This window comes from Poecilia reticulata, chromosome 2, assembly GCF_904066995.2.
Source record: "Poecilia reticulata chromosome 2, P_reticulata-male-v2, whole genome shotgun sequence".
In the NCBI taxonomy this organism is placed as follows: Eukaryota; Metazoa; Chordata; class Actinopteri; order Cyprinodontiformes; family Poeciliidae; genus Poecilia; species Poecilia reticulata.
In genome coordinates this window covers 28,730,485-28,756,534 of record NC_088831.1, presented here as the reverse complement: position 1 = coordinate 28,756,534, position 26,050 = coordinate 28,730,485, and the positions used below count along the sequence as shown (strand labels likewise).

Here is a 26,050-nt window from a genome sequence, read left to right as displayed (position 1 = left end):
CGGAAAATAATTGGATTTTTCAGTTTTCAACCAGTCAGTCATCTGTCAAACTGAGCTGGTTTGACAGATGACCGTCTAAGCTTATAACCAGTTTTCTCAGTACAACTTGACATTTGTATGTCTAGACTGTCAGGCATACAAATGTATAATCCTATTCACAGGATGTTTATCTGAAAATAAATAAACCTACTGAGCGTTTTAACAGATTTAGAACAAAGAAACTTGTCTTCACAAAGATTCACAGTTTGTCTAGTTTTGTAAAGAACAAAGAAGCTCAGAAGATAACACACATTTCTACTAGTGTTAAACGGCTCCTTCTGCCAATTGAAGCTCTCGCCTTCATAAGAAAGGTATATGTAGGTTTTGGAGTAAAACCATACATGAGTAATATGGTTTCCCAATCCGTACATTGACGTTTTCTTTCTACTTGAAGGCTAATTCGAGGAGATTCAGAGTGATTGGCTTTACTTTGGAGTGAGTCACCAGAAGGAAATGGCAGCAACAGTGCCAGATAAATATTAGCATTAAATTACAAGTGGAAAATATAGAAAGCGCTGCAGATAATTTATTGAATTAGATCAGAGATCAGTTATTCATCAGAAGCACAGGGTTCCCAGGCGAGCAGACTGTGATGCAAAGTGTCAGACAATTTAGCTGTGTCCTCTAATGCGTGATAGTCCAGGCACTCATCATTTAATTATTGCTTTATACTGTAGCAGATTACAGTAACAGGATCCATCAACTAAAATAAGAGCTACTCCCCTCCCCCTCTTCTCTCTTCTTTTTTATTAACTAAATTATATATCATGTGTAATTATGGGCTGTCAGGATTTTAATGTGATTAATTGCTGCAGTTTGCATCCCTCTCTGCTAGACATCAATGGGAAATCTCAGTGATGTAAACGCAGATAATCTTACATCTTTTTTTTTTCTTTTCTTTTTCAACTGCGTGCTCAGAATCATACATTTTTTGTTTCATCTCTTTACATTTCGGTTCACCCACGCATCCGTCACACCATTTCTGCTGCAAATTGGAATATAGCTCCTCGTATTGAAATCGTAGGATAAGCTCAAAAGAGTTTTCACAGACACAGATGTACCCAGGATTCTTAGCTCCAGTAAAAATAGTTTTAATAGTGCTGCCCAAGGCGACTGGGTTTTTCTGAGGGTGCCGAGTCGTTATGTGAGAGAAAACCGAAAGGCCCCCTGAACCTGGAGATTGGTAGTAGGATCTACATTATATACGCTGTCAGCAGCTTATATTGCCGGCAGCCTAAGGCCATAACAGAGTTGAGGAGATGGAACAGTGGATGAGGAGTTTAAATCTATCTTTGAACAGCTGCAGTGATGGGCTGTAGAGGAGAATGCTTTCAATAACACCAAGCATGTTTTGCTGTGCTTCTTGTTTAGCACCGTGCAGCAAGAACATGTGATCCGATGCGTACAAAGAGGAAGCATTCTTGGTTTGTATTTGATTAGGAAAAATCTCCAGGGTTTTGGAAGCACCTCAGAAGATGTGAATCATTATAGGGAGGATGAAGGCTCTTCTTCACTGCTTTGCAGTTACTCTTGAACTTTTTAGTATTTAGTTATAAAAAAGGCCCATATGTTGTGATGTTGTGTCGGGCTTTTATGTGATATATGAAAAGCAGTGCATGATAATAAAGTGACTGTAATTATTTTTTTTTTTGGACGAAGAAAACTGATAAACCAGAAGTGACCAAGTAAGGAGAATACACCCTCATGCAATTTTACTTCAGTATTAATACACATGTCCTTCAAAGGCCTCTGGGATTTGTTATTGAATATTGGTGACCAATTAGTATGATGAAGACTGAGGAGCACAGCAGGATGCTCAGGAATCAGGGTTGCCAGATCTGATACATTTCCAGCCCATTTTATTAAAATGTTCATGTGTTGTGGGTTGTGTTGCATTTGGAAAGATATCTCCTCTGAACATTTTCTTAAAAACTCATCAAATGTTGTGAAAAGAAGCCTGCATTTTAACAACCCACACATAACTATTTTTTGAGTCCAAGGACTGAAATCCACCTATCTGGCAACACTGTCAGGGATAAAGATGTGGAGAAGTTTAAATGAATACATGTCTTGGAAGAAAGCCTGTTGGATGCTGCAAAATGTTTGTAGACGGGGACAGAAGCTTATCTTCCATCAAGCATAAAGCCACAACAACAGTGCAATATTTTAGATCAGGCCATCCAAAGAAAATGCATTGAAGTTTTTGGGTATAATGCAAAAAAAAAAAAAATTAAAACACACAAGTGATGGTGCACTTTTCCAAGGCACTGTAACACCGACAGCATCAGCACACGACCCAGTCAATGAGAACTACTCGCCTTGCTGCGAGACCCTCAGCTCAAGCGACGTCTGATGGATCCCAAACACCGCAGAGCCCGCAACAGACCGCCATCAGCTCTACACTTACACTGAATTACACTGAAGGAATTCTTGTCCCGGTCGTCGGTGTTAAAGGTCTAATTAGTTGCTCATGCTCTGAAGAGCGTAATTGTTTCTTCGTGTGTTTGTAGTCTTCGCCGTGATGAGCTCCGATGCTGGAAACCATTAGCAAACTGTAGCGGGGAGAAATGGAGCGTTTCCCCCACTCTGAGATCACTCTCAGATGTGGATGGTCAGGTTAGGGTCCTCTCGGCTCATGTGCACGGCACTGGACAGAAAAAAACGTCAAGCTCTCAGAAACACTGGGCCCCCGCTGAGCTTTTGATCTGTAATAAAGCATCATCTTCTTTCACCACTTAAAGTTTTATTTGAGGAAACAGGGCTTAGATAAAATATGCTTTTCAAGAATAGAAAGAGCAATTTTACGAACTGCTTAAGACTCCAGCATCTCTATAGTTTTGCACTTTCTCCTCTCCTTTGAAGATGTGGCAGCACATGTGATGAAATCCAGCTTGTTTTGGATGCTCTCTGATCAAAAGCAGCTCCACAACAAACACACCAAGTGTGGTTGTCAGATTTAAGATAAAATTTTGTGAGTCATGTTGACACTGTCACTACAACTCCATCAATCAGTCTCAGCCATATCTGACTTCATTAGGAAACATTGTGAAACAAACAGTTTCTCGGAGGATTTTCCTGCGCTTCCATAATTGGAGCAGTCCTCATGACGGTATGTGCGTGAGGATTGAGAATTATATTCCCAAAGTGTAATCTTTGGCATGATATGGACACAAATGAACGGCAGAAGTTACATCATGGTTTGAAGTACGCGTGTGGCCCCCCGATAGATGAACACTGCATGATGTTTGGAGCAAACTTGACACAGAAGTTGTTTTTTGGAGAGAGTAACTTGAGCAAAAGTGTATCATTTGTCCTCCCAGATCACCGGAAGAGACCGTTGGTGTGTGTGTCGTATTTTTCGTTTTTCATTTTTCATTTTGCACACGTGTGTTTCGGCTTGTGTGCCTTTGTAGGGAGGATGAGCAAAGGCAGTGGGAGGGGAAGAAGAATGCTGTGGTTAGCTCGGTGTTGGTTATTGTGCAGGAAATGTGACACGTTTGTTCGCACGTACAGGGACACACGCAGACTCAGAAAGCGCCACGGAGCTGTGAAACCGCAGCTCAATGACCCCCAGCTGTTAGTTTGCAGAGATTTGCCATTGGTGGGACAAAACAAAATTCAGACTCTGTAGCCGTGCAACCCAAAGGGGTAATTAAGATCTTTTGACATGAGGCTCTTTGGAGATGTTGTGGTCATTTTATTTTCATTGGAAAGTCCAGCTAACTGGTTGTCAAACTTGAGCTACAGTGAATTCATGCCACGTTAAAACAATTCATGGATATTCATAGAAGTGGCACTTACTTCACTTTTAGAAGGTTATTTACATCAAAAATGAAGGGATGTTGTAGAGATGAACTGATCTTAATTTGGTGACTAATTTTTAATCTTTATGTTTGGCAAAGCTTTGAGATGCAACACCAAATTTAACTGATTTCCAATCGGTTTTAACAACTTAAGTGGTAAAAATAGGTTAGAAAAACATTAAAAAAATGTTTTTCTTTAGCCTGCTTGGCATGAACGGTGCTGAATTATTTATAACATAGCAAAGGCAACATCACACCATCTGAGCAAAACCCTTGCTGTAAAACAGGGTTTCACTAATAATTCACCACAAAGGCAGGGGGATTACAGAGTTGACATTTTAAGCTGTCTGATATCTGATATTAGTGATCAGCGACTTTAGCTGGGCTAGCATTACTAACTGTAAACATGAGTGTCTGTGCATGTTCCCTTTGAAAGTCGAACCTTCTGGTTTTTACTTAGATATTTGTCACAGAATCGCAAAAATATTATTTTGTTGATTATTAAGAAAGGTATACGTAGTTGTTTACAGCAAATTTTTAAAGTCTCTTTTCCTATCAGAAACACACGTTTTGGTTCAACAAAAAATAATTTAAAATCTACATTTCTCTGAGTTACGAATAATTTTGGGGGTTAACTGCACATCCGGTTGTACTCAGAGCAGTTGCTATGAATACAATTCAAAATTAAAGCTCCGCGGAGCCTCAAGCGGCCCGAGCAGCCAAGCGCCGCTCCGGCCTATAGCCACCGCGGGGGACCCAGCACCGCCGCCCGCCTGCCACCGCGTACCCTTTCGCACAGTTGAGGCGCGCCTCCGCCAGGCAGTTCGCAGCGTTCACTTCGGCATGGTTCCCTGAGGACACACCACAAATTTGGTGCAGATCGGTCGATGTAGAGAGGAGATATTGATGATGGGATAGTCTAGGGGGTGCTGTAGAGTAAAATCACAATTCAAACCCGTTGGGCTCTTTAGCATTGAGCACAGGTCAAACGTATCCAGTTTTGTTCCAATCGGAAGATGCGTCTTTGATTCAGAGACAATTTTATGCATATGGCGAAGGACAGCCAGTTGGCCACGCCCCCATGAGTCAGAGTTCATCATCACAGTTCATCATCAGGTCATATTATGTCAGGTGTTAGAAGATTAATTCCATATGTATTACTCAGTAAAAATAAAACATACAGTAGAAAAAAACAGCTGAATTCCTGTTAAAAGTGGGCGGAGCTAAGGTTACGTCATCATCTGAGCATGAGAATGTAATGAGGGTTGGTCAGTAGTGAGACATAGGAAGTCTGAAGCAGCTGTGACCTTGTATGTGGAAGTTATGTGACATTGATATTTTATGGCGAATAGTCAAAGTTTGGCACTTAGCCACGCCCACATGCTTTGACATACAACAATTCCTGTGATAACTTTAGACCTTTAATGTCTGAACTGTCTTCTGACTGAGTTTGAAGTCTGTATGTCAAACCCTGTAGGAGGAGTTCGATCAAATATGACATCTCTGAAAAACAGCAAATAGCGGCTTTTATCCAAAATGGCCGACTTCCTGTTGGGTTTGGACCATGACTCCAAGAGGCTTTTTTGTAGGTCCTGACAAGATACACAAGTGTACCAAGTTTCATAATTCTAGGTCAAAGAATGGCTTGGGGCTGATTATTTAAAATCTTCAAGGGGGCGCTGTTGAGACATTAGGCCACGCCCACAAAAAATCACACTGGATTCCTGTCGAGGGGCCCACAAGGATCAAACCTAGTGAGTTTGGTGCAGCTGGGCTTTAAACTGTGGAATTCAAGGACAAACGTAAGGAGACGGCGTTAAAGGTCAATTCGCCACGCCACCACGCCCACCTGCTGCATCCAAACCAAACGGGGTTGGACACCCTAACACACCAACATGTCTTCTGTCTGTGGACACAGTTTCATGTTGATTAGGTGAAAGGGGTCAGATAGTGAACGTTCGCAGTAAAACATGACACTTCCTGTTCTAAGGGGGCGTGGCTTAGGTAATTTCAAAATTTCACAACTGGGTGTTGTAGGTCATCCAAAGGTGATCACACACATAAAGTTTGGTTGCTCTGTCACTTTCATTGTAGGAGATATAACAGTTTATGACTTTCTGGTACGTCGGTGAACTTTGACCCCTGGAACGACCCCTTCAACATGCTCGAAAACTCACGAATTTGATAACTTTGAATCGGCCATGCCTTATGAACAATCTGACCGAGTTTAAAGCCGATCGATCAAAATCCCTAGGAGGAGTTCGATCAAATGCGACGTGTGTAAACGGGTAAAATCGGGGCAAAATCGGAACTTCAATCCAAAATGGCCGACTTCCTGGGATACTTGCACTATGACATTAATTGTAAATTCTGAGTGTCTTGGGGAGCTCTACAACTGTACCAAATTTCAAGTCTCTACGATAAAGTAAGTGAATAGGAAAGGGTCTTTTGAAAGTTGCTAGGGGGCGCCCTTGAGCCGTTTCTCATGCGATTTTTGCGAGGACCTTAAAATACGTAAATTTCACACGGGCTCTATGCGCCCGCCAAGTTTGGTGAGTTTTTGAATATGATAAAGCCCCCAAAAAGCCAATTCATTTGGCACAAGAAAAATAATAATAAACAGCACGATTACAATAGGCCTTCGCAGCGCTTAGCTGCTCGGGCCTAATTAAAAACACAGCAGCCTATTGCTTGCTCCAGCCTGGCCTTCATTTCCAAAAACGCCACATTATTTGTGTCCTCACTTGGTCTCCATACTGTTCTGCTTGCCTCATCGGCCGCGGGATATGCTGCTTCTCCTCAATAACAAATCATCTTGTCGTTTTCCAGAAATCACCAAAGGTTATCCTAATCTCCGTCGGAGCCTTAGAAAGTCAACTGAATAGTAGCTTCTGAAGCAAAATCACTTTGCTTCAGAAAAAAAGGGATTTTATTTTTTTTTGTCTGAAGCAAAAAATTTAGGTCACACCCGTTCCTGAATTTGTTTGAAAGATTAGTAAACCGTAGTTAATCTCAATCATAAAACTTTTTGTTTTTACAGCCCATTCCTTTTTGCTCCAAATTCTTACCAGGTGAAACTAATTTACATCAGGCTCTAAACCAAGACATGCTTTAGGCTTCTAACAGCTGTCTAATGGTGTACAGGTTTAAAAAAAAATTGCACAGACAGGAAGATTTATGAAATTCTCTTTAAGCCTGCGCTCATCTCCCCAGTAAGAGTTGAACTCCAAAATGAGATCGTTCAAGTCGGATAGCGACTCTAGGTACATCTCCACAGACTCCAATGCTAAAGAATCAGATACATCAGTTTGAAATGCAAACGTTACCTTAAGATATTCTGTTCTCCGGGCAGGCACGTTTCCAAGCTCTGTGTAATGACTCAATAGCAATATTAGCAGACCAAACGCTGTGCGTGGAAACAGCCTCGATAATGTTGTTTACCGGCGCGCAGCACGGTGGCCTTGAGCAAGCAGTGACGCCGTTCATAAATGTGAAGCAGCATTGAGCCAATGAACAGCGACAGAGGTCCAGCATAACAGCCGGAGGAGAACAGGTGATTTATTAGGAACAGTGTCGTGTGTGTGCAGCCCTTTGCTGTACTTTCAGCCTTGTTTTTCCAATCTCCATCTCATTATCACTGTGCCCAACGCTCAGTCAACAACTCACTATATCTCCGCCGCAATAAATCAGCTTGAAAGCCTCTGCCGGACTTGGCTGAGCGTTTGCCTCAGCGCTGGGCTTTATAAATCTCTTATCTTTATATTTATTGCACATGGCCACGTCAGCTTCGTCTGAAGGGCTGAAAGTGAAGTTCACAGATGCAAATTAACATCCTGTGTGTGTGCGCCTGTTTGCACTCGTGTGTGTTGCACCTGTAAGACAGAGAGAGAGAGAAAGAGAGAGAGAGAGAGAGAAAAGTGTTCTGCACTCCATCTTGCATACCTAAATGCAAACTATGTGTATCATCACTGAGAAGCGCAGCTACTAAAACATTAAAGTGCCGGCCAGGAAATATCACGACCTGTCACAACAGAGAGAGATGATGCTGTTAACCCTCAGCATGTATTAAATCTATTGCTCTGAGGTCATGTCTCATTCTCAGATCTGTATCTCTCCCAGCTCAGATGTTGTCTTTTTCTTTTCTAGCCTCCGTTCACCCAGGAGAGAGAAAGAGAGAAGAAAAAGAAATCCTGTTGAATTTGAGCTATAGTGTTGCACACAGAGGGGATTTTAACTCATCCTGTACTTTTAGGAGTCCCTCTGAAACCGAGGAAGGATCTGGTGTTCTTGGAGCAGCCTTCGGGTCAGCTGGAGATCCGCTGGTCGTCCAAGTTTAATATCTCAGTCGAGCCGGTCCTCTATGTGGTGCAGCGCCGCTGGAACTACGGCATCCATCCCAGCGAGGACGATGCCACGGAATGGCAAACTGTGGCCCAGGTAGGAACCAAACAAACGGAGCACAGCGGGAAGGTCTCCTTTAGCGGATCCCATAAACTCTCCTAGGTCGTTGATTCTTGTAATCAGATACGCCTCGCACTGAAGTTACAGCTTCCCTTATCCCTGCATGCGTCATGCTACAGCTGTGAAGTTGCAGAGTGCCAACAGACTGTTGCACACTGATGCACATTCCACACAGCCACAGGGTCTTTGAAAGTTTGGCAGGGAGAAACACACAGATGACTGATGTGGCAGCAGGCTCACATTGGGGCTGTGACCCTAGGTAAACCCTGACCCCTGTGGTTTGCTCTCCCCTCCCTACTTCTCCCCCATCTGTCCCTCAGACCGCAGAGGAGCGCATCCAACTGGCTGACATCAGAGCCAGCAGATGGTACCAGTTCAGAGTTGCAGCAGTCAATGTCCATGGGACTCGTGGCTTCACTGCACCAAGCAAGCACTTCCGATCCTCCAGAGGTACGGCTGTCTATGTACTCATATTTACGTGAAGGCCAAATTACGTTTGACTCCGACTGGCCTTCGTTTGTTATGTTTAGGAGTTTGGAACAGGTGGAAGCTTTTGGAAGGAGTTTATAAAATCTGAGGCAAACATTAACCCAACCTAAAGAAAATGACTTTATTTTTTTCTTTCTAAAAGGCTGCTTAAATCCTGTCTTCATTGGATTAAAATGACAAAGTAGGCTGTGTTGTTTTATAAGCCCATTTGGGCTAATAGCTCGTTTGTCATCTTGAAATCTTTCACATTTTGTCACATTTCAGCTATAAATTTAAGCGTATCGTCTTGGATCAACCCAAATTGTCACATAGTTGTGAGGTGGAAGGAAAATCGATTCAGGGTATTCAAAATTTTTACTAATAATCTAAAAAGTGTAGCAAGCAATACTTTGCAAAACCACATTACATGTTGAGTAATGTTTTTAACAGCTTTACACAAAATGTAAATGAAATGTTTTCCCATTATTTACAAGTAGCTAAAGCTTAATCAGACTATCTGAAGAACATCTGTGACCATCAGTTTTGGATTTGATCTAAACTATCTGAGCTCTTGGTGAATGCTTAGAGTTGTTAATCCGCTTTTATGGCAGAATTTCCCTTGATTTACTTCCTTTTATCTCAGCTTCAAGTCTGACCAGCTTTCCTGTCGGTACTGGAGAAAATCATCCACGCAACATGATGCTACCACCACTGTGCTTTAGCATTGGAAAAGTGTATAGAAGTAGCTATACACAGTACTTCAAATTCAATGTCATTCGACTATTCCGACACATGAGCTTTGGATGTCTGTAGCTCCTCCAGTTATCTTTCACTAATAACTGGTTCAAATGGAGGCTAAACTTGCCATTGGATTTTATTGAGAGGTACCATCACCACAACACACTTCTCAGATTTGTATAAACATTTTAATGTTGCTTAAAATATGTTCAAAGTGGTAAAAAAATCTGTGGTTATAACAAGTTGAAAAGTTGAGGGGGTGTGGGTACTCTTCTAAGCTGTCAACCTCAGGTAGATGGTTCATTTTTATTTATAGAAAGTAATGGAAAATAGCAGAATGACAAGATCTGTATTGTAGTTGTAGCAGCCTGAACAAGCAGCTCAATGTGCTTCAGTAGAAAATAGTTTCCTTTTAAAATAGTTTAGTACATCTTTCTTGCCACATTTTATTTTCATTTCAAACACTTACATGCAGCTTTACATTTTACTCCCTTGGTAGCGACCTCAGCACAAAAGAGTGTTGTTGTAGGTGCAATCTTAACTGCATAAATTCTGATTCCATCTAATTTTTACAGTCTGTCACGTCTTTATCCAGCTTCATAAATAGCCTTGCAGATGGCATTTGTTAAAGTTATTGTTGAATCATTTTGTTATCGCATTCCAGTTTTGTGGACATACCATTTCCTGTGATTAATAGTTTTATTTTCCATGTAGAATCAAACCAATATGCCTACAGTAATGCCTGTAGCACAACTGAGATCACTCATATATATCATACCAATAGCATACATACCAAAACGGGATCACTGTGACTCGCCATGTTTTGCCAAATATTAGATCAGATACCACATATAGAAGGTATTAGTGTATTTGGCTGTGTGTTGACCTGTGCTGTCAGTCCTTCATCATCCGTTTGCTCCTCTGAGCATTATGATGACTGTCAGACAGCGAGACAGACACCAGGTGGGGGAAAGACTGTGCTGCAGGGATGGAAACCGATCTCCAATCAGGCCAATCAGTGCCAGAACGCTGATAGATTGATGAGACTTGTCAGGGATTTGATGAAGTGCCGGCCGTTCTGTCATGCAACCGTTGTTTGTGTAATATGACCATATCATCTGAATGCAATTTTGCACGACCGTACTTTGTTAGGGCAATTTGTAAGAACTGACTGCTTATTTATCTTGCACAGCTGACATGAAGCGGTTTTAAAGACTCGATGTGTCCAGTTGGTGTTTTTGGACCTGATTAAATGCGTTTCAGGTGGGAGAGGTCCCTGGCAATGGGAGCCAAGTAGGCTGTGGCATGAATCATTTTCTCATTAAAAGTATCGCTGCCTCTCATCTGGCGTGCGGCTCCTCCGCCGGACTAACATCCGGCGCACATATGGATCGGTTTGGGGCCAACCTTACTCTGGGCATCATTCATGCACTGAAGTACATTAATGCTGGACGTGGAGCCAAAGTGAGCAGCATGTGTTTGTTAACCCTCGACCTGTGCTCTCAGTGGGGCTGAACGCTGTCTCGAACGTGACATGACACCTGTCATAACATCGCAGGGCAGATTGTCAGTGGAGCTTGTTGCCCTCCTCTGTCGGCTACAGTGCAGGGTTTAGTTGTGAAACTCTTCATGGTCTGTTGTACCTCCTACCTGAAGTCAAGATTACTGGTCTGGCACAGAATTTGTGACAAATGTCCTCTTCTTAAGCGTATGGGCTTTTCTGAACGCGACGAGAAAAAAAACATGAATCTTTCTTTTTTTTGCAGAAATATTTGAGATTTTAAAAATCTGTGTTTTTAAGAAATGGGCATGAAGTCATTCATCCCAGATTTGTCTTGCCCATATTTTGCGGTTTTCACTCTCATCTTTGATTAATGGTGGTGCTTATGAAAATAAAAAAAAAGGAAAAATCTTCACTTGTTGTGTAAGATGCATCACTAATGTAAACCTTCTGAATCTTAATGCACTTGTGATTCATCTTAAAGTGGATATTTTATATATTGCATTTGCTTTATCACAAGTTATTACCAACTTATTGAGCTCTTTGTGTTTTCATTTAGACAAGAAAATATTGTAAGTGCTAGATTTTAGCACTTAGATTTTTTTTTCATGTCATATCTGACACGAGGGGCTGCACAGTGGCACAGTTGGTAGAGCTGTTGCCTTGCAGCAAGAAGGTTCTGGGTTCGATTCCCGGCCCCGATCTTTCTGCATGGAGTTTGCATGTTCTCCCTGTGCATGCGTGGGTTTTCTCCTGGTACTCCGGTTTCTTCCCACAGCCTAAAAACATGGCTGTCAGGTTAATTGGCCTCTCCAAATTGTCCCTAGGTGTGAGTGTGTGCATGCGTGGTTGTTTGTCTCTGTGTTCCCCTGCGACAGACTGGCGACCTGTCCAGGGTGAACCCCGCCTCTATCTCCAGCTAACAGAACTTTAGCTGGAGATGGGCACCAGCACCCCTCCTTACCCCACTAAGGGACAAGGGTGTAAAGAAAATGGATGGATGGATGTCTGACATGAAAAAAAAAACACTGCTACAGACACTAAGACAAATATCTACACAACTGCTGCCCACAAATATTTAATGTATAACCTTTGAGAGTTCAGTTCTCTCTCTGTCTTTGAACACAACACAACTTCCTGTCAGCCAAACCCAACCCTTTCTCTGGGGGTTCTGGGACTGATCAGCCAGATTTTGGTGTAACTACAGCAACATGTTGACAAGAGATGAAATGCAATATTTTAAAATTTAGATTTCCATTATGGCATCTGAAAAACAGTCATTTTTCTGTAAGCAATATGGTGCAACAGCAGTATGGAAGGGCAGAGAAACATTATCATCATTATTTTGACAAAGATGCTTTCTTTGGTGGAACCATAAAACCTGGCTGGCTAGCTAAAGAGTAAGGAATGGTCAAAATCTAAAGACTGGGTCTACAGAAGCTAGAGTGCTTCACAAGTCAGACTTCACTTTAAATACATTTTTTATTTTACACATCTAGTGTTCACAGATAATAAAAGCTGTTTTTTTTTTTTTATTATTGTTCTTTTGCTCCATAGACCCTTCGGCGCCTCCTAGCCCAACCAATCTGCGTGTCACCAACGTGACTTTGGGCGACGAAGGCACGGTGATGGTTCGTCTCAACTGGAGCTTGCCAGAGGAGCCTGATATTCCCATCCATCACTACAAAGTGTTCTGGAGCTGGACTGTGCCCTCAAAGTCGATGGTTCCATCCAAGAAGAAGAGGAGAAAGACCACAAATGGGGTAATTCTCTCTCTCTCTCTTTGTTTCTTAGCGTTGTCACAGTTGCTATCATTACCCTCTCTGTCTTCACTTCTTCTGACATCTATTCTGGCATGCAGTAGGGAAAAAAAGACAAACACAGAATAAGCTTTGTATTTTTCAGTCACACTTAATAAAACAATGTGCTACGTTGTTTTAATTCCTTATTCTGATGAAAGAACCCTTAAATTATGTTAAAATGTGAAGGGTAACACATTAAGTGTGATGAATAGCCCTGTTCAAAGTGATAAATCATGATTAACATGTCTGGGTTTCCAAAATATCTCCCTCTGATTTGTTATGTTGGTATAACTGATTGAGTGATTCACTTTTTCTAAAATGTGCTGTGCTTTATTTTACGTGATTTATTAGATTATTTTTTTGTACTTCAGACAGATCTGAGCAGCTTAACAACTGCAGTTTTCATAACTGTACTCCCACTTCCTTAATTTGTATTATAATTTAATAGATGAAATCAGCGTATGTAAGCTGATAGCCAATAAGCATTCAAGAAACAATCTGTAATTGTTGCATAAATATGGTGTTTAAAACAGAGCCCAATGATTTCTATAATTAATGCTCTTGTACTTCTAGTAATTTTATTTAATTTTCTTGCATGCTAAAGTTCTACCAACTATTTTTATTATCCCAGAAAGAACAAATTCTTGTTTTATGTCTTTGACATGCCTGGCCAAGGTTTTTACACCCAAGAGTTGGCACAAACAGAGAAATTATCAGTTTGTTTTGGGGGGTTCATGTATGTTTAGGAAAACTTAAACATACATGAAAAATTACATGGGTTGAAAAAACTATTAGGTTTGCTCCTATTTTAATGTGCAGCATTTTTGCTGAAGTGCTAATGTTAATCAGCATGTTTCCTAATTCAGCTCCTAATGTATTTCAGTGCTGTGCCCGGTAAGTGTATTTGGACAAAACTTTCAGAAAAGGTTTTTCTACTGCTTCAAAAACTTCGAACTTTGATTTGATTGCTTTGATTGTGTGTCCCATGACATACAATTAAGCTGCAGCTGTAGCAGCCAAAACAGTCTTCTGGCACTGTGCATCTTATTGTGCAGGGTGAAAAACACAGAGACTCTCAAAAAAAAAAAAAAAAATCTCTCTCTCTCCATATATATATATATATATATATATATATATATATATATATATATATATATATATATATATATACCAATGTTTTTTAAAAACATTGGTATAAAAAAGAAAAAAAATTACATCCTTTAAGCATGGCTAAACAAACAGTAGCAATCTGGCAAGATGAAGGTACAGCTGTCTTTAACAATGTTATTATACAGTTTGAATTATTGAAAACTACATCACCAAAAATAAGGCTATAGCAAGCATTTTATTTGTATTGTGTTTGTGTAATAAAAACATGCAAAATGTTATAAAAAAATTTTTTTCTTAAAGATTGTGTTAAAATTCTGAGCTTCAGTATTTTTTAAAATTCATGAAACTGTGTGTAGCAACACATGATCAAATGGCACATGTGGCTCACTATCACTGAAGAGTATTTGATGACAGACCCGAGCAGGAAGACGGATTGTCTAGACAGTCCACACACACGCACACACACACACACCCCCACACGCACACACACGCGCGCACACACACACCTATAGATTTTTTTTTCTCCTGAATTAGTTTTTAAAACACATAGCAGATGTGGCACAGAGGAGATAGAGGTGGGAGACACCAGACACTGTTGACACATGTACTACTGGTTTCCACTTTGGCACCTCGGGGGCTTTGAAAGCAGCCTTCTGCTTGAAGAATGTCAAAACACACGTAGTCAATAAGAGGAACTCATCAGGTTCACGCTGACGGTGGAATGCTAGAAGTCCAGCGCAGTGAAGAAGCCCTGGGAGGCTCTGATAACACGGCTCTCTCACACGGCCCCCTGGAGACTATCTCCCTGGTCACGGTACCTTCCTCAGCTCCAGATGTGTTCCTGATACGCAGGACTTTTCCCACACGCAAGACACTGGTTCTGGCCGGGCTGAATCAGAGCCGGTACAGTGACAGGACTTTGAAAAGAACTCTCAAACTGACGTGTAGTAACAATAAATAAATCTAAAAGCGTTTTTTTTTTGTTGTTGTTTTTCTTGTCGCAGGCTCAGAGCTGGGTGGATCTGGAGGGTCTGCAACAAAACAGCAGTTACACTGTGGAGCTGCAGGCTGTCACATACTGGGGACAGGTGCGCCTGAAGAGCTCCAAGGCCTCGCTCCACTTCAGTACCTCTCAGAATAATGAATCAGGTAAACACTCAAGCTGCTATACTGTTCTTCATTTGCACGTCTACATGAAGGCATTTAGATGTAGCTTTCTTATTTTGCAAATCCTTTTGGTTTGTATTTTGTGCTGCCTGAGGCTCGCATAATACGGGTAACCGAATCCCCACAAACATCTTTATCTGTGCTCGTTTCGTTATGCTTGTCAGCTGATGTCAGCTTTCAGTGCAGAATAACAGCATGTGTTAATTTAGCTTGTTACACATAGAATTTAAATGAAGTCTGGACAAACTACTAAGTCCACTTCAAACATGAAGCTGTTGCAGTGGTGCTGTGGACCGCCGCTTTTGATTGGATTTATAATTTCTCTAGCTGCAATGATATTGCAAATTTGGAAATAGGATGGAAAAAGTTTACTGTACAGTTTTAGAGTAATGTTTAGAGAAACTGATACAAATTTTAGTCAACGGCTGGTGTGCCTAGAATCACAAAAAGAGAAGTCTTCTTGTGCATATTCTTGAAAATGCAGTATCCTGACCTTCACGTTGAAATTCCCAGAAGGCTGCCAGCTTTTTTTTAATCTGAGCTTTTATTCAATGGTAGGTTGAATAAAAGCTTGCAGCCTGTATGATGTGCCGATATGCTTGAAATGTCACAGGAAATATATGTCCACAGACATCTTTAAATATCACGCCGATAATATCACGCTTTGACAGTTTGTCCTTCAACAGCAGCTTCCAAAACGAAGAGCGTTGTTGTCAATTAGGTCTGCACAATATTTTCTATTGCAATCCCAACATCTTTGAGTGCAATGTCCTTATTGCAACAGACAGCAAAATGCGGGGGTTAATATCAATCGACACTGTCATAAAAATCTTCAGCAGTGATGTAATGATGCATTACATGTTTTCCAGATGTTGTACAGCCGAATTATCAATGCGACCTCGTAGTGATTTGTATCGGATGTTTGACTTCCAACCAGTTATTTTCTCGGAACATCATTTATAATTCTGTAATTATGTGCAGGTTGGGGATGAGAAACCTATTTTAGAACACTGACTAAAAATCTTTTTGTAGCTTTTCGTTGAGTTTACATTGGCGAATATTGGAAAAGTAATTTCCCAGTTGCCATAAAGTGCTGCGCTGGGGCTTCAAAATGGAAAAGATAAAGCAATATTATAACAGGTGAATCTCAAAATCATGCACAAAGGTTTGTATGTTCTGGTGGAACATACATCGCAATGCCAGGTAAATTTTAGCTTCATACAAAGATGACAAACTGAGCCTGGATACACCTGGTAAAATCCTCCTATTGCTTCTGTCTTGATTTGCTTTACTCCTGATTAGAATTGAATATCTCTGAAATTACCAGAAGCGCAAACAAACACAGATAGGTCAAGTATACCGTCACCATGTTCATGTTCATCTGTAGCTGGTCTCCATGCAGGCATCAAGCCTAAGTGAGAATGAGCTCCTTCTTTTGCACATGTGAACTTCCAACCCCTGCAGTTACAGAGCATCCATATAGAAAGAGATGTTTTTTTTACCATATATTGTGCACTGCTGTGATCATCCAAAGTCATAATCAAGTCTGTTACCATGCTGAAGAGCGTGCCATAACACAGTCACTGTTGTATCTTAGCTACCGGAGCAAACACTTCTCTCTTCTGTTCCCAGCAAAATCGACCCACAAGCCCAAGAAGGAGGAGATATCCCCTCTGAGCTCGACGTTGGCCAAACGCCCCTCTGGGCCTCTGGAAGTGGGCACACCCTTCTACCAGGATGGTCAGCTCCAGGTCCGAGTCTACTGGAAGAAACGGGGAGGTAAGCGCTCTGTTTTTCAGCTTTGCTCCCACCAAATTAGCACCCCGTCATGCCCATCAATCACTATGACTCATGTGCACCGCATTAAGATGTTATGACTGATCCTCGCTCGCTTAAACAATTGCGCTCATAAATGCGGTGTCAGTGATGTAAGTAAAGCAACGTGTCTTGGTGGGGGCCTTTGTAATTCGAGCGCTCGGCTGAATAGTTAAAATCTTCACACGGACAGTTAGCAAGGAGCCACCGTTTAGCAAAGAACAATAAACACAGAACCCGAGCTCAGCTGTGTTTAATAGATTCTCACATTAGACTCGTTTTGTTTTACAAAAAGGCTGATGTCATAGGGAGGAGACGCGATGGCGGGTTCCAGCGCCACGAGGGGTTAAAGCATGCCTCTCCCAGCGGAATCCGTTCTCTTAAAAATCTTCAGCTAATACCGGAGTGAAAGTATGGAAACCCTGAAAGCCATGGTCTAAGGGTAACCTGTCAAGTCCCATTCGCTGCTCTATGTCATATTGCAAATATATGTCATCGCCCGGGCCAAACTCCACATCCTTGAGTCAAGAATGCGAGCCCTGGCTGTAGGAGAGGCCTGGTGAGACACCAACTGCTGAATCAGAGCGAGGAGAGCAGGGGAGCAGGGTTGGCGCAGAGCTGTTAGCGAGGTTGGCCTGGACTCACTGAGCTGAGTGATGCTGACAAGGATCAAGCGTGGCTGGGGAATCACTGCGTTGCAGAGCAGAGTTAATCCAGGACCTGTTTCTTGTATTGTGGTCCCGGTTTGCGGTGAGCGTCCGCCGCTGCCGCTCATCAGTCTGAAGGATGGCCTTGCTCTCAGCTAATGTAAACACACAGACACACAGATGGCCCGGAGAGCCGGAGAGTCTCTGGACATCTGGTTTGTGTGACGGACAGAGGGGACAGGTTAACTGAACCGTGATTAAACTCTCACTCATTGTGTTTGTGATCCAAAGCAGCCCGGCCTCTGGATTGTTTCCAGCGGACTAAAGGGAACGATATTGCACTCTCAGCTTTGATAAAGTATCTGCTGTCCTCTCAGCATGCAGACAATACGCAGCAGTTCTGCACAGCGGTACTTCTGAAGCTCGCCCCTCGTCGTGATTTATCAAACGCCGCTGAGTTTCTGTTCACTACCTGATTTCCACGACCTATTTCTTGTTTTACATGGCCCTTCCCCTCTCCGTCGGACCCGGCTAAACCTATCTTGTTTATTTTTTCCCAATTTTCCCGGTTCGTTGTAATTCCTCTCTTCTGCTTCCAAAGAGCTCAGGGGCTCCAAGTGCCAGACCCGTGTCTAAGCCTTCAAAGGACCCCTTTTTATCTCTCCCACTGCAACGCAGGCCCCTGCTGAGGGGCGAACGAAGCACAACTCAATTATTAATCGTGGAAGTATATTGAAAGGAAAACCCGAGCGGCACAGCTGAAGGAATTATAACCCTTGTAAACCAAGACAAGGGTGATGGTAAAATAAACACTGCTGAGAAGTTTATGTGGAGATTCTTGTGTTTTCATATAAAGTGTCAACGTGATCAACTTGACTTGATGCTCTGAAGACGCAAGAATGTCCAATCTGAGATTTGTTGGTGAGGAAAAGAAAGGTTCACCAAAGCAGGACGTTTATGTTGATGATATCACATAAATATGAACAGAAGGGCTTCTCCCCCTCCCTAAAGCCATTCATTAGTATGGACCCACAAATGAGAACAGGAGATATAAGATTTTCCGATAAAGTGTATTATATCCCATAAGATACCCATCTGCGAATAATTTGAATATGTCAGAGTGGCATCACAGTGATGCTTTGTTGTGGAACTGCACTAGTAAATATGTCCAGATTTATTTCACTACAGAAGGACACCTGTTTGTTGTTTTCTCTGTAGTTCCCTTCATTTATTGATAAAGTCATTGTTTATTTTTTTTATGCATGCATATGATTTGAATTTAGGTATTTGGTAGTAGAGCTCCTTCTTCACTATTCCCTTCTCTTTGTGAAACGCACCAGCATCACAGCTTGATGCCACTGCATAAACGAGAGTTTGAACCGTTTCCCTTAGCTCTGAAAGAACTAACCTTGAGTCATGTTTGTGGTCACTTCACCCAGGAAGCATATTCTTTGTTTTATCTGTCCATAAAACATTTCTCCCGGATGTAGCAGGCTTCCAAAACTAAACTCTACATGTCTCTCAGTCCATGGCGATATTAAAGTGGCCTGGGTGTGGACAGTAATGCTGGCGTCCAAGAAGTGATTACTTCACAAATCCAGTTAGATAAATTACTGGAGTCAATCATGTGGCTATCATTAACTTTACATTTCAATTTGTCTGGAGAAAGTAACTAAAGTGTGGAATCTATTATCTTTTAAAATCTGCTATGCATGTGCAGAGATTGGTGTTTTTAGTGATTACTGACATGTTCATGCAACATGTTCATGTTTTGTTAGGGAAAATAAGGCAGAGAGAAGATGGTTGTAATGATATAGTGGGGAAAAAGTGATATTACTGCAGACCTGTCTGTTAAAAAAAGAAAATGAGAAAAACAATTGTGTTAGCCGGTTGATTTTACTGGATGTTATACTGTGCGATTTAAAAAAATATATAAATCTCGGACAACAGGTTTACACTATACCACTGTGTTTCGTAAAATGTATCGTAGATTTTTTATTCATTTAAAACTGAGATTTTAGTTTGTATTTTTGGTTCGATTGTGTCATTTTGATGTGCAGTCCTGCAGAGACATGTGCCACCTGCATTTTAAGAGTTTTCCAAACTTGTCAAGAGACAAAAAAGAAAAACAGCTAACGGCATTTTAGTGGTTTAAAAGTTGATTCATTATTCAGTTTTATGGCTTATTAGGTTGACACCAGTAATCATTGTTTACTTCTGAAGTCATTTTTCTTTTGTTTGTTTAGTAGCGGTATGTGATTGCTTTGCAGCTTGTTAAATGCCGGACCCAGCCTGGTGATGGAGCACTGTTTCATTGCGAAGGCTTGAGGTTCTGCATACTGAGGTGGTTTTTAACATTCCACCCTCCGCCCCTCGTTCTTCATCTGTTGCAGACCCCACGGTGAGTCGCTACCACGTCCAGTGGATGCCCGAGTACTGCAGCCACAATGAGACCCGAGGCCCAGAGAAATCCGTCACACAGGTCAGTCCAGCTGAAGTCGCCCCACAAAGCTGCGACCTGAACAGCAGCTGAAGCCGATGCGGAGCACGTGCCTGACCTTTCGTCTCGACGCTGAGAAAGGACCGCTCCGTCAGGGAAAAAGAGACCCCCCGAGTGAACCATGAGACCTGTTATGTTTTGTTTGCACCGCCTGTTGTTTTCAGTCCTATGAGTCAGTAATTACGGTCAGGCATGTGGTTTGTTAGCCAATAAAACACTTAAGCTTGAGCATTGTTTCCAGGAATAGTGGGGTTATACTCCTCCAAAGGCCTCGGCCATGCTACTGCATGTGTCTCCGTCTTGAGTTGTGTACGCATAGAAAAGGTGGGAACTCGGCAATGGGCGTCTCTCAGCCTAATCGAGGGTGTCAGAGCCTTTCAATCAACACATTCTTTGGGAAGCAGCTCTCCGGTTGCTTGGGAATATGTATTTTCCATATATCACCGAGGAGGAGTCCAGACTTGGGCTTTTATGTGAGCGCAGCGCCTCATTCACTTTTAATCAAAGCTGTTTCATATCAGAGAGAATATACACCCTCTCCTAAGGGACCGTCTATTAATGTAGGCAGACTTTATTACTGCGAGGTATGAATCCACAAGTCAGCAAGATTTCTTTGTTCCCTTAGAGAAATTGGAAAAGTGTTAGCTTGTCTTTTTTTTTTGTCAAGATCAATAGATGATTAAATCTTGAAATAGGTTTACAGTGAAAAGCTTTTGCTCTGAATTCATTAACCCACATTTATGGGCCGTGAGCACGCTGTGGTTTCTGCATCTTATTTTAGTCCTCATGTTCTTGTGGTTGTGCCTTATTTACCTGTGCATCTCAATAAATTGATATTTGCTTTGATTATGGCTTACAGCTAATAACTCAAAAATTCAGTTTCCCAGAAAATTTGAATGTTACAAAAACAGAATAAAAAAATACATTTCAAAATAGAAATGTTACACTGCGGCCCCTGAACTTTCCCCACTGATGTGGGTACATTCCCGAGAAAAATAAAATTTAACCAGACACTTCAAAGAGGCTGTGATGCTGGGGGTCGATGTAAATAATCTTATGCACTAATGCACACTAGAACTGAACATTTTGACTTGATTACTTGCAACTTTGGCATAACTGATAGAACTTGGATTGCAAAATTGCTGAAAGGGAAAAAATGGGCCGTATCCACAAAACTGATTAACCGGAAGTCATGACCTTGTTTAGCAGTTCCTCTGCAAATGCGGTGATATAATAGACAAGAAAACATCACAGGGAAGAGAGAAAAATGAACAGACTGAAAAATATAACCCAGAAAGAGTTTAAAGATATCAGGATGGAATAAATAAAAAAAAAATTGCATGCCCAGACACTCAGAGTACACTAAAAATGTGCTTTGGATTTTGCATCATACGTCTTCCTTAAACTTCCTTGTCTTAGAAAATCATCCGGCTGATCACTGCAAATGCTGTACAGTAACACCTGAAATCAGTTTGTGTGTAACTGAATGCATAATACATGATATTTAAGTTTCACTTTTTGAATGTTTGATGATGGTGAATTCATTTCAGGTGCAGAAGCTCTGATTTTGCATTTCACGTTGTAAAATGTTAGGCTAACCTCTTCCGCGCATGTGTTTGAGGTACGATCAGAATCTGGGATGTGTTTCAGAGGCCTAAGCAGGAACTTGATCTCCTCTAGTGCTGTGCATTAAATCACCTCCGGAGATCCACACCAGGACTGAACCGGGTGACAAGTCAGAGGCATCAGGGCTGAAAAATCTGTTTCTTTACTCAGGAGAACTACATCAACCTTCCGGGTCTGCTGTTCTCCTGCAAGTACAAAGTCACCGTTCATTTGCTAAAGTCCAAAAGACGCTCCAAGGACGAGAGCACCACCTTCTTCACCCCATCCTGCGCTACCATCCGGAGCAAGACCCACAAACACATCCCCTGCCCGGGGGAGGGAGGTGAGGATTCAGCTGCCTGACACATGAAGGGCATTTTAAAATCAATCCACATTAGCAGAGACACAGAAATTAGATACCTTTGTGTCTTGTGGCATCAGCAGGATGACGAAGAAAATCTATACAGGGTTGAAAGAACAAGTCAACATGTTAAGCATTTTCTTGGCAAATGTGGATTTAAAGGAGGGGGAAAAAAAAGAGTCTGGAATAAATGTGAGCTTTTACATTTCCATTTATTGCTGTCACTTTTCTCTTTCCAGCTTCAGTCCTTCCAAAGGTTCTGGCTAAGCCAGAAAATCTGACGGCCTCCTTCTCCATGAATGACGGAAACATAACTGGCAGCTTCCTGTGGCGCGTGTCCAGGGTGGCTCCTCACCAACGGATCACAGGCTTCCAGGTCACCTGGGCGGAGATCAACACCGAGAGCCGGCAAAACAGTCTGCCCAACAGCATCATATCCCAGTCCCAGATCCTGCCTCCAGTACGTTTTAATCCTAGTGGAACCAGACCGACAGTTTTCTCTTATTTTTGTTGCTTCTCATTTGTCGCCAGAATGTGTACTAGCGTTGCCGTACACGTTCAGAAAATTTTTGCTGTGTTTGGAAAAGACGTCCTGTGCTCTGATTTCTTTAGTTTAGAGTATCTGTCAGAGGTGACAGTGGTTTTCAGATAACGTCCTGAGGACTCTTTGAGTGAATCCTGTGATAAGGCGTTGCCGTGCAGTGAGGCACATGGATAGATCAGAGGTAGCACTGCTGCTGGTTTTCCTGTCAAAACTCTTCATCTGCCTTCATGTCGTCCTCTTTTTATCCTCTGGTGGAGTTCTTAAACAGCCACTCTTTGACATAATCTTCTTCATCAACAACACATTCTGCCTATCTGCACCCTGCCTCCCGAGCATAGCTATAAATAAAACCACCTACTACGCACTTTGTCACACTGGCAGCGGCCTTACGAAAACAAAGGCTTTGTTTTTCTTGTGTCTGGCTTCTGCAAAGACAACTAATACATCTCTGTTTTACAGCTTAACTTAAAGTACTGTCAAATTCGTAGGGAATGGTTGTTTTATCTCGGCTGATAGTCTCTCCTTGGCTTTGTAGGATCACAATCTGCTTGTCGTATCTAATTTGCGGCCGACTACATACTACAGACTGGAGGTGCAGGTCATAACAACTGGAGGCGAGGGACCCGCCACTGTCAAGACCTTCCAGACGCCAAATATACAACCACTGGCACAACACCGTGAGTTACTGTTAGCCATGCTATAATGTATAAAAATTAATTCAGAAAATTTATGTTCTGTTTAATTTGGCACTACCTTTCTGTCTACCAATGTGTTTTCTACTATTAGTTTCTTTTGATGGCTAGTATATTTTGTTTTTGATTACTTTATAGTAAAATTATAGAGGAAAACAAACTCCTCTTTACATTTGTGTACTGAATGGCTTTGCTCTCAGCAACAATGTCAAGGATGGCAAAAACAGCACTTTTATTACAATAGACGATAGAAGGTTTCATTTACATATTCATTGATACTATGTTTCTGGAAAAGGTTGGACATGCTGCTAGCATGTTTTTTTAGCTAATTTTTTTAGATCTAGCCTGACCATGCTGGGACCCTTATGTTGGTATCCTTTTTTCACAATTAAGTTTTTTCTATGTACGCTAACTGCTGCTAACATTTTTGCTAGCATCCTTACTTATGAAACAGAAGCCATGTTGCTGAGTCTATCAGCCCTGACATCCTTAGCACCACCTCCCAGCCATCCATTTTCTACAATGAGGAGCTCAATTATCTTTTGAAAAGGATTTCAAATACAGTTATTTATAATTTTTTTTTAATTATTCGTATAATGGATGTAAACATTTAATGTTTACTTCCATTGTAAACATTAAATGTGTTAAAAAAAAAAGTAGGCTCCTAATCTACACCTAATAGCATCACCGTCGTATTAAGACCATATACCAGAAATAACTATGATTTCAAATAGTAGCTAACGTGTAGCTGAATATTTGTGCTTTCAAAGGACCCAGACTCCGGCAGCACCACTCTCATCACCAGAAGCCATCATTGGAGAAACACTGAGTTTGCGCACCGAGGCAAACCCAACCCGGCTGAGCGAATCGCCTGTGACTCTGTTCCCGTCAGCCAGGGAAGGAATGCGTGGAACCTCACAGAAACTCAGTTCGCCGGACCATGAAGTGGACCACCCCACCTCCGCACTCTCTCAGCTCATGAAAAATGGGTCTATCTTCTTCAGGCTCCACAAAGCATCAGCTCCTTTTTAACCCCCACAACCCTCTCTCTCTCTTTTTTCACTTAGATGTCACCGGATGGGTTTGTGGGTGTGTACAGTGAAAGTTAAACTTCAAGGTTTCTTATTTTGTGCTGCTTAGAGCACAATCCTACCCCCCGCTTATCCCGGCTCATCCCAGACTTAAAAGCAAGTGATGAAATTTCTGGTCAAAATAGATCCATTAACTCAGAAATTAGTTTTTGATCACACTGTCGTTGTGCACAACAAAAAAAGACCTTTGATTGGATTTGATAAACATGTAGTTGAAAGCAACCTACTGGATAGAAGGGCGATGCCAGAGCATTTGCTTATTCTTGAAGAAAGAAAAAAAGTAGAACTTAATCTATTTATTTTGTGCTTACCCAATAAAGAGGCGCTTAGACATGCAGTCTGTACTGATGGATAATGTAACTAAAGTCCTTATCGTCTAACCCAGAATATTTCATGTAGTATGTTGCATGTAGTCCATTTGATTTTTGAACTGTAAATGAATTACTTGCTTCAAATTGAAAGCTCGTAATGTTTCTTTTTTTTTTTTGCATGACAACTGTAAGCATCCCGTTGGCATGAAATAAAATAACGTCTATGTGTTACCTCTTTTCAGTATGTTAGCAATATTTCATTAACAGATTAACAAATAATTATATTGGAAGTAATATGTCACGTTTATTAATGAAATTATAACGTGTGGAGATGAATTGTACATGTTCTTGGCTGTAGAAATATTTGTCTTGGAGCAGTCAGTGAATGTTTATATTTATTTATGTGTGTGTATTACAATGTTTGCTTTTTTTTGTTGTGTGTGAATGTGTTTGGATTTTATGTGTTGTAGTCTCAGATTTTTAAAATTGCTAAAAAACAAAATATCGACAAAAAAAAAAAATCTTGTAAAGACATTTTGTAAAAAAGGAATTGTAAATACAGTCTTATGTTACATGTTATTTTTCCATGCTAGAACCTGTACAAACTGCTAAGTAATAAAATAACTCCTAACCTGTTCCCGGTCGCTGCTTGCTTTATCCCGTTTTGATAGCCGAGTGCTCTCGCTTTTGCTAAAAACTCTCGTCTGTTTGGAAGCTACAGTTGCATATATTGGCTGTGACGTCCATCGTGTCAGGCTCCGTAGCACATTCACAGATCGGTCCAGGAGCCCAAGACACACGCTCTACACGTCCAAATAAACAGGTCATCTAGCGGATTTACCGCCACCGAGGCCGGCCGTTCGTCAACATAATGCTCAGCCCGTACAAGCAATTGTGTGTTTGAAAACTGATAAATACATCCTCCGCTTTGCAGCTTGTCTCCGTCATAAAATGAGATGTGGAAGAAAATGCTCCCACAACACTGCATCCAGGAGTGTCAATAGCAGAGTAAGGGGCCAAGTGTCAGTGAATTTATGCAAAGGTTTTAATGTGGTAATGATGTATCAGTTTGGGACCTAAGCGCAGTCCATGTCAAATACTTTCAAACAGTACTGGCATGTCACTTTAGAGACAAAGGATTTGTTAAAAGGATTTCTCTGGCAGGAGAGGAAACGTGTGTCCAGTTATTGAGTCAAAGACGTCAAATAAAAGTTTACTTTTTAAATATGTAGACATTTATTTTGGCGATCTTTGGGGAAAAAATTCTAGGTGCTTTCAGATTGGAGAACTATTCTTTGAGTGGAAGATTTCATTTATAACATACTTGTATGGGATGCTTTTGTTATCTATTGATATTGTCCTGCCCAGTTTAGGTTGTATATCTTTGATCCCTGC

At 41.4% G+C, this 26,050-nt stretch overlaps 1 protein-coding gene across 1 annotated transcript in view; it reads left to right on the top strand.

The window, feature by feature from the left end:
* anos1 (anosmin 1) overlaps window positions 1-25,292 on the top strand; it is a 64,944-nt gene extending 39,652 nt beyond the window's left edge. The window contains exons 5-14 of the mRNA XM_008400774.3: window positions 8,095-8,279; window positions 8,624-8,753; window positions 12,568-12,773; window positions 14,927-15,071; window positions 16,722-16,868; window positions 19,945-20,033; window positions 21,828-21,999; window positions 22,257-22,477; window positions 23,097-23,238; window positions 24,024-25,292. Of these exons, the coding sequence (XP_008398996.1) occupies window positions 8,095-8,279; window positions 8,624-8,753; window positions 12,568-12,773; window positions 14,927-15,071; window positions 16,722-16,868; window positions 19,945-20,033; window positions 21,828-21,999; window positions 22,257-22,477; window positions 23,097-23,238; window positions 24,024-24,082 (1,496 nt within the window). The 3' untranslated portion in view covers window positions 24,083-25,292. The remainder of the gene's footprint in view (window positions 1-8,094; window positions 8,280-8,623; window positions 8,754-12,567; window positions 12,774-14,926; window positions 15,072-16,721; window positions 16,869-19,944; window positions 20,034-21,827; window positions 22,000-22,256; window positions 22,478-23,096; window positions 23,239-24,023) is intronic.
* Window positions 25,293-26,050: the final 758 nt, after the last annotated feature.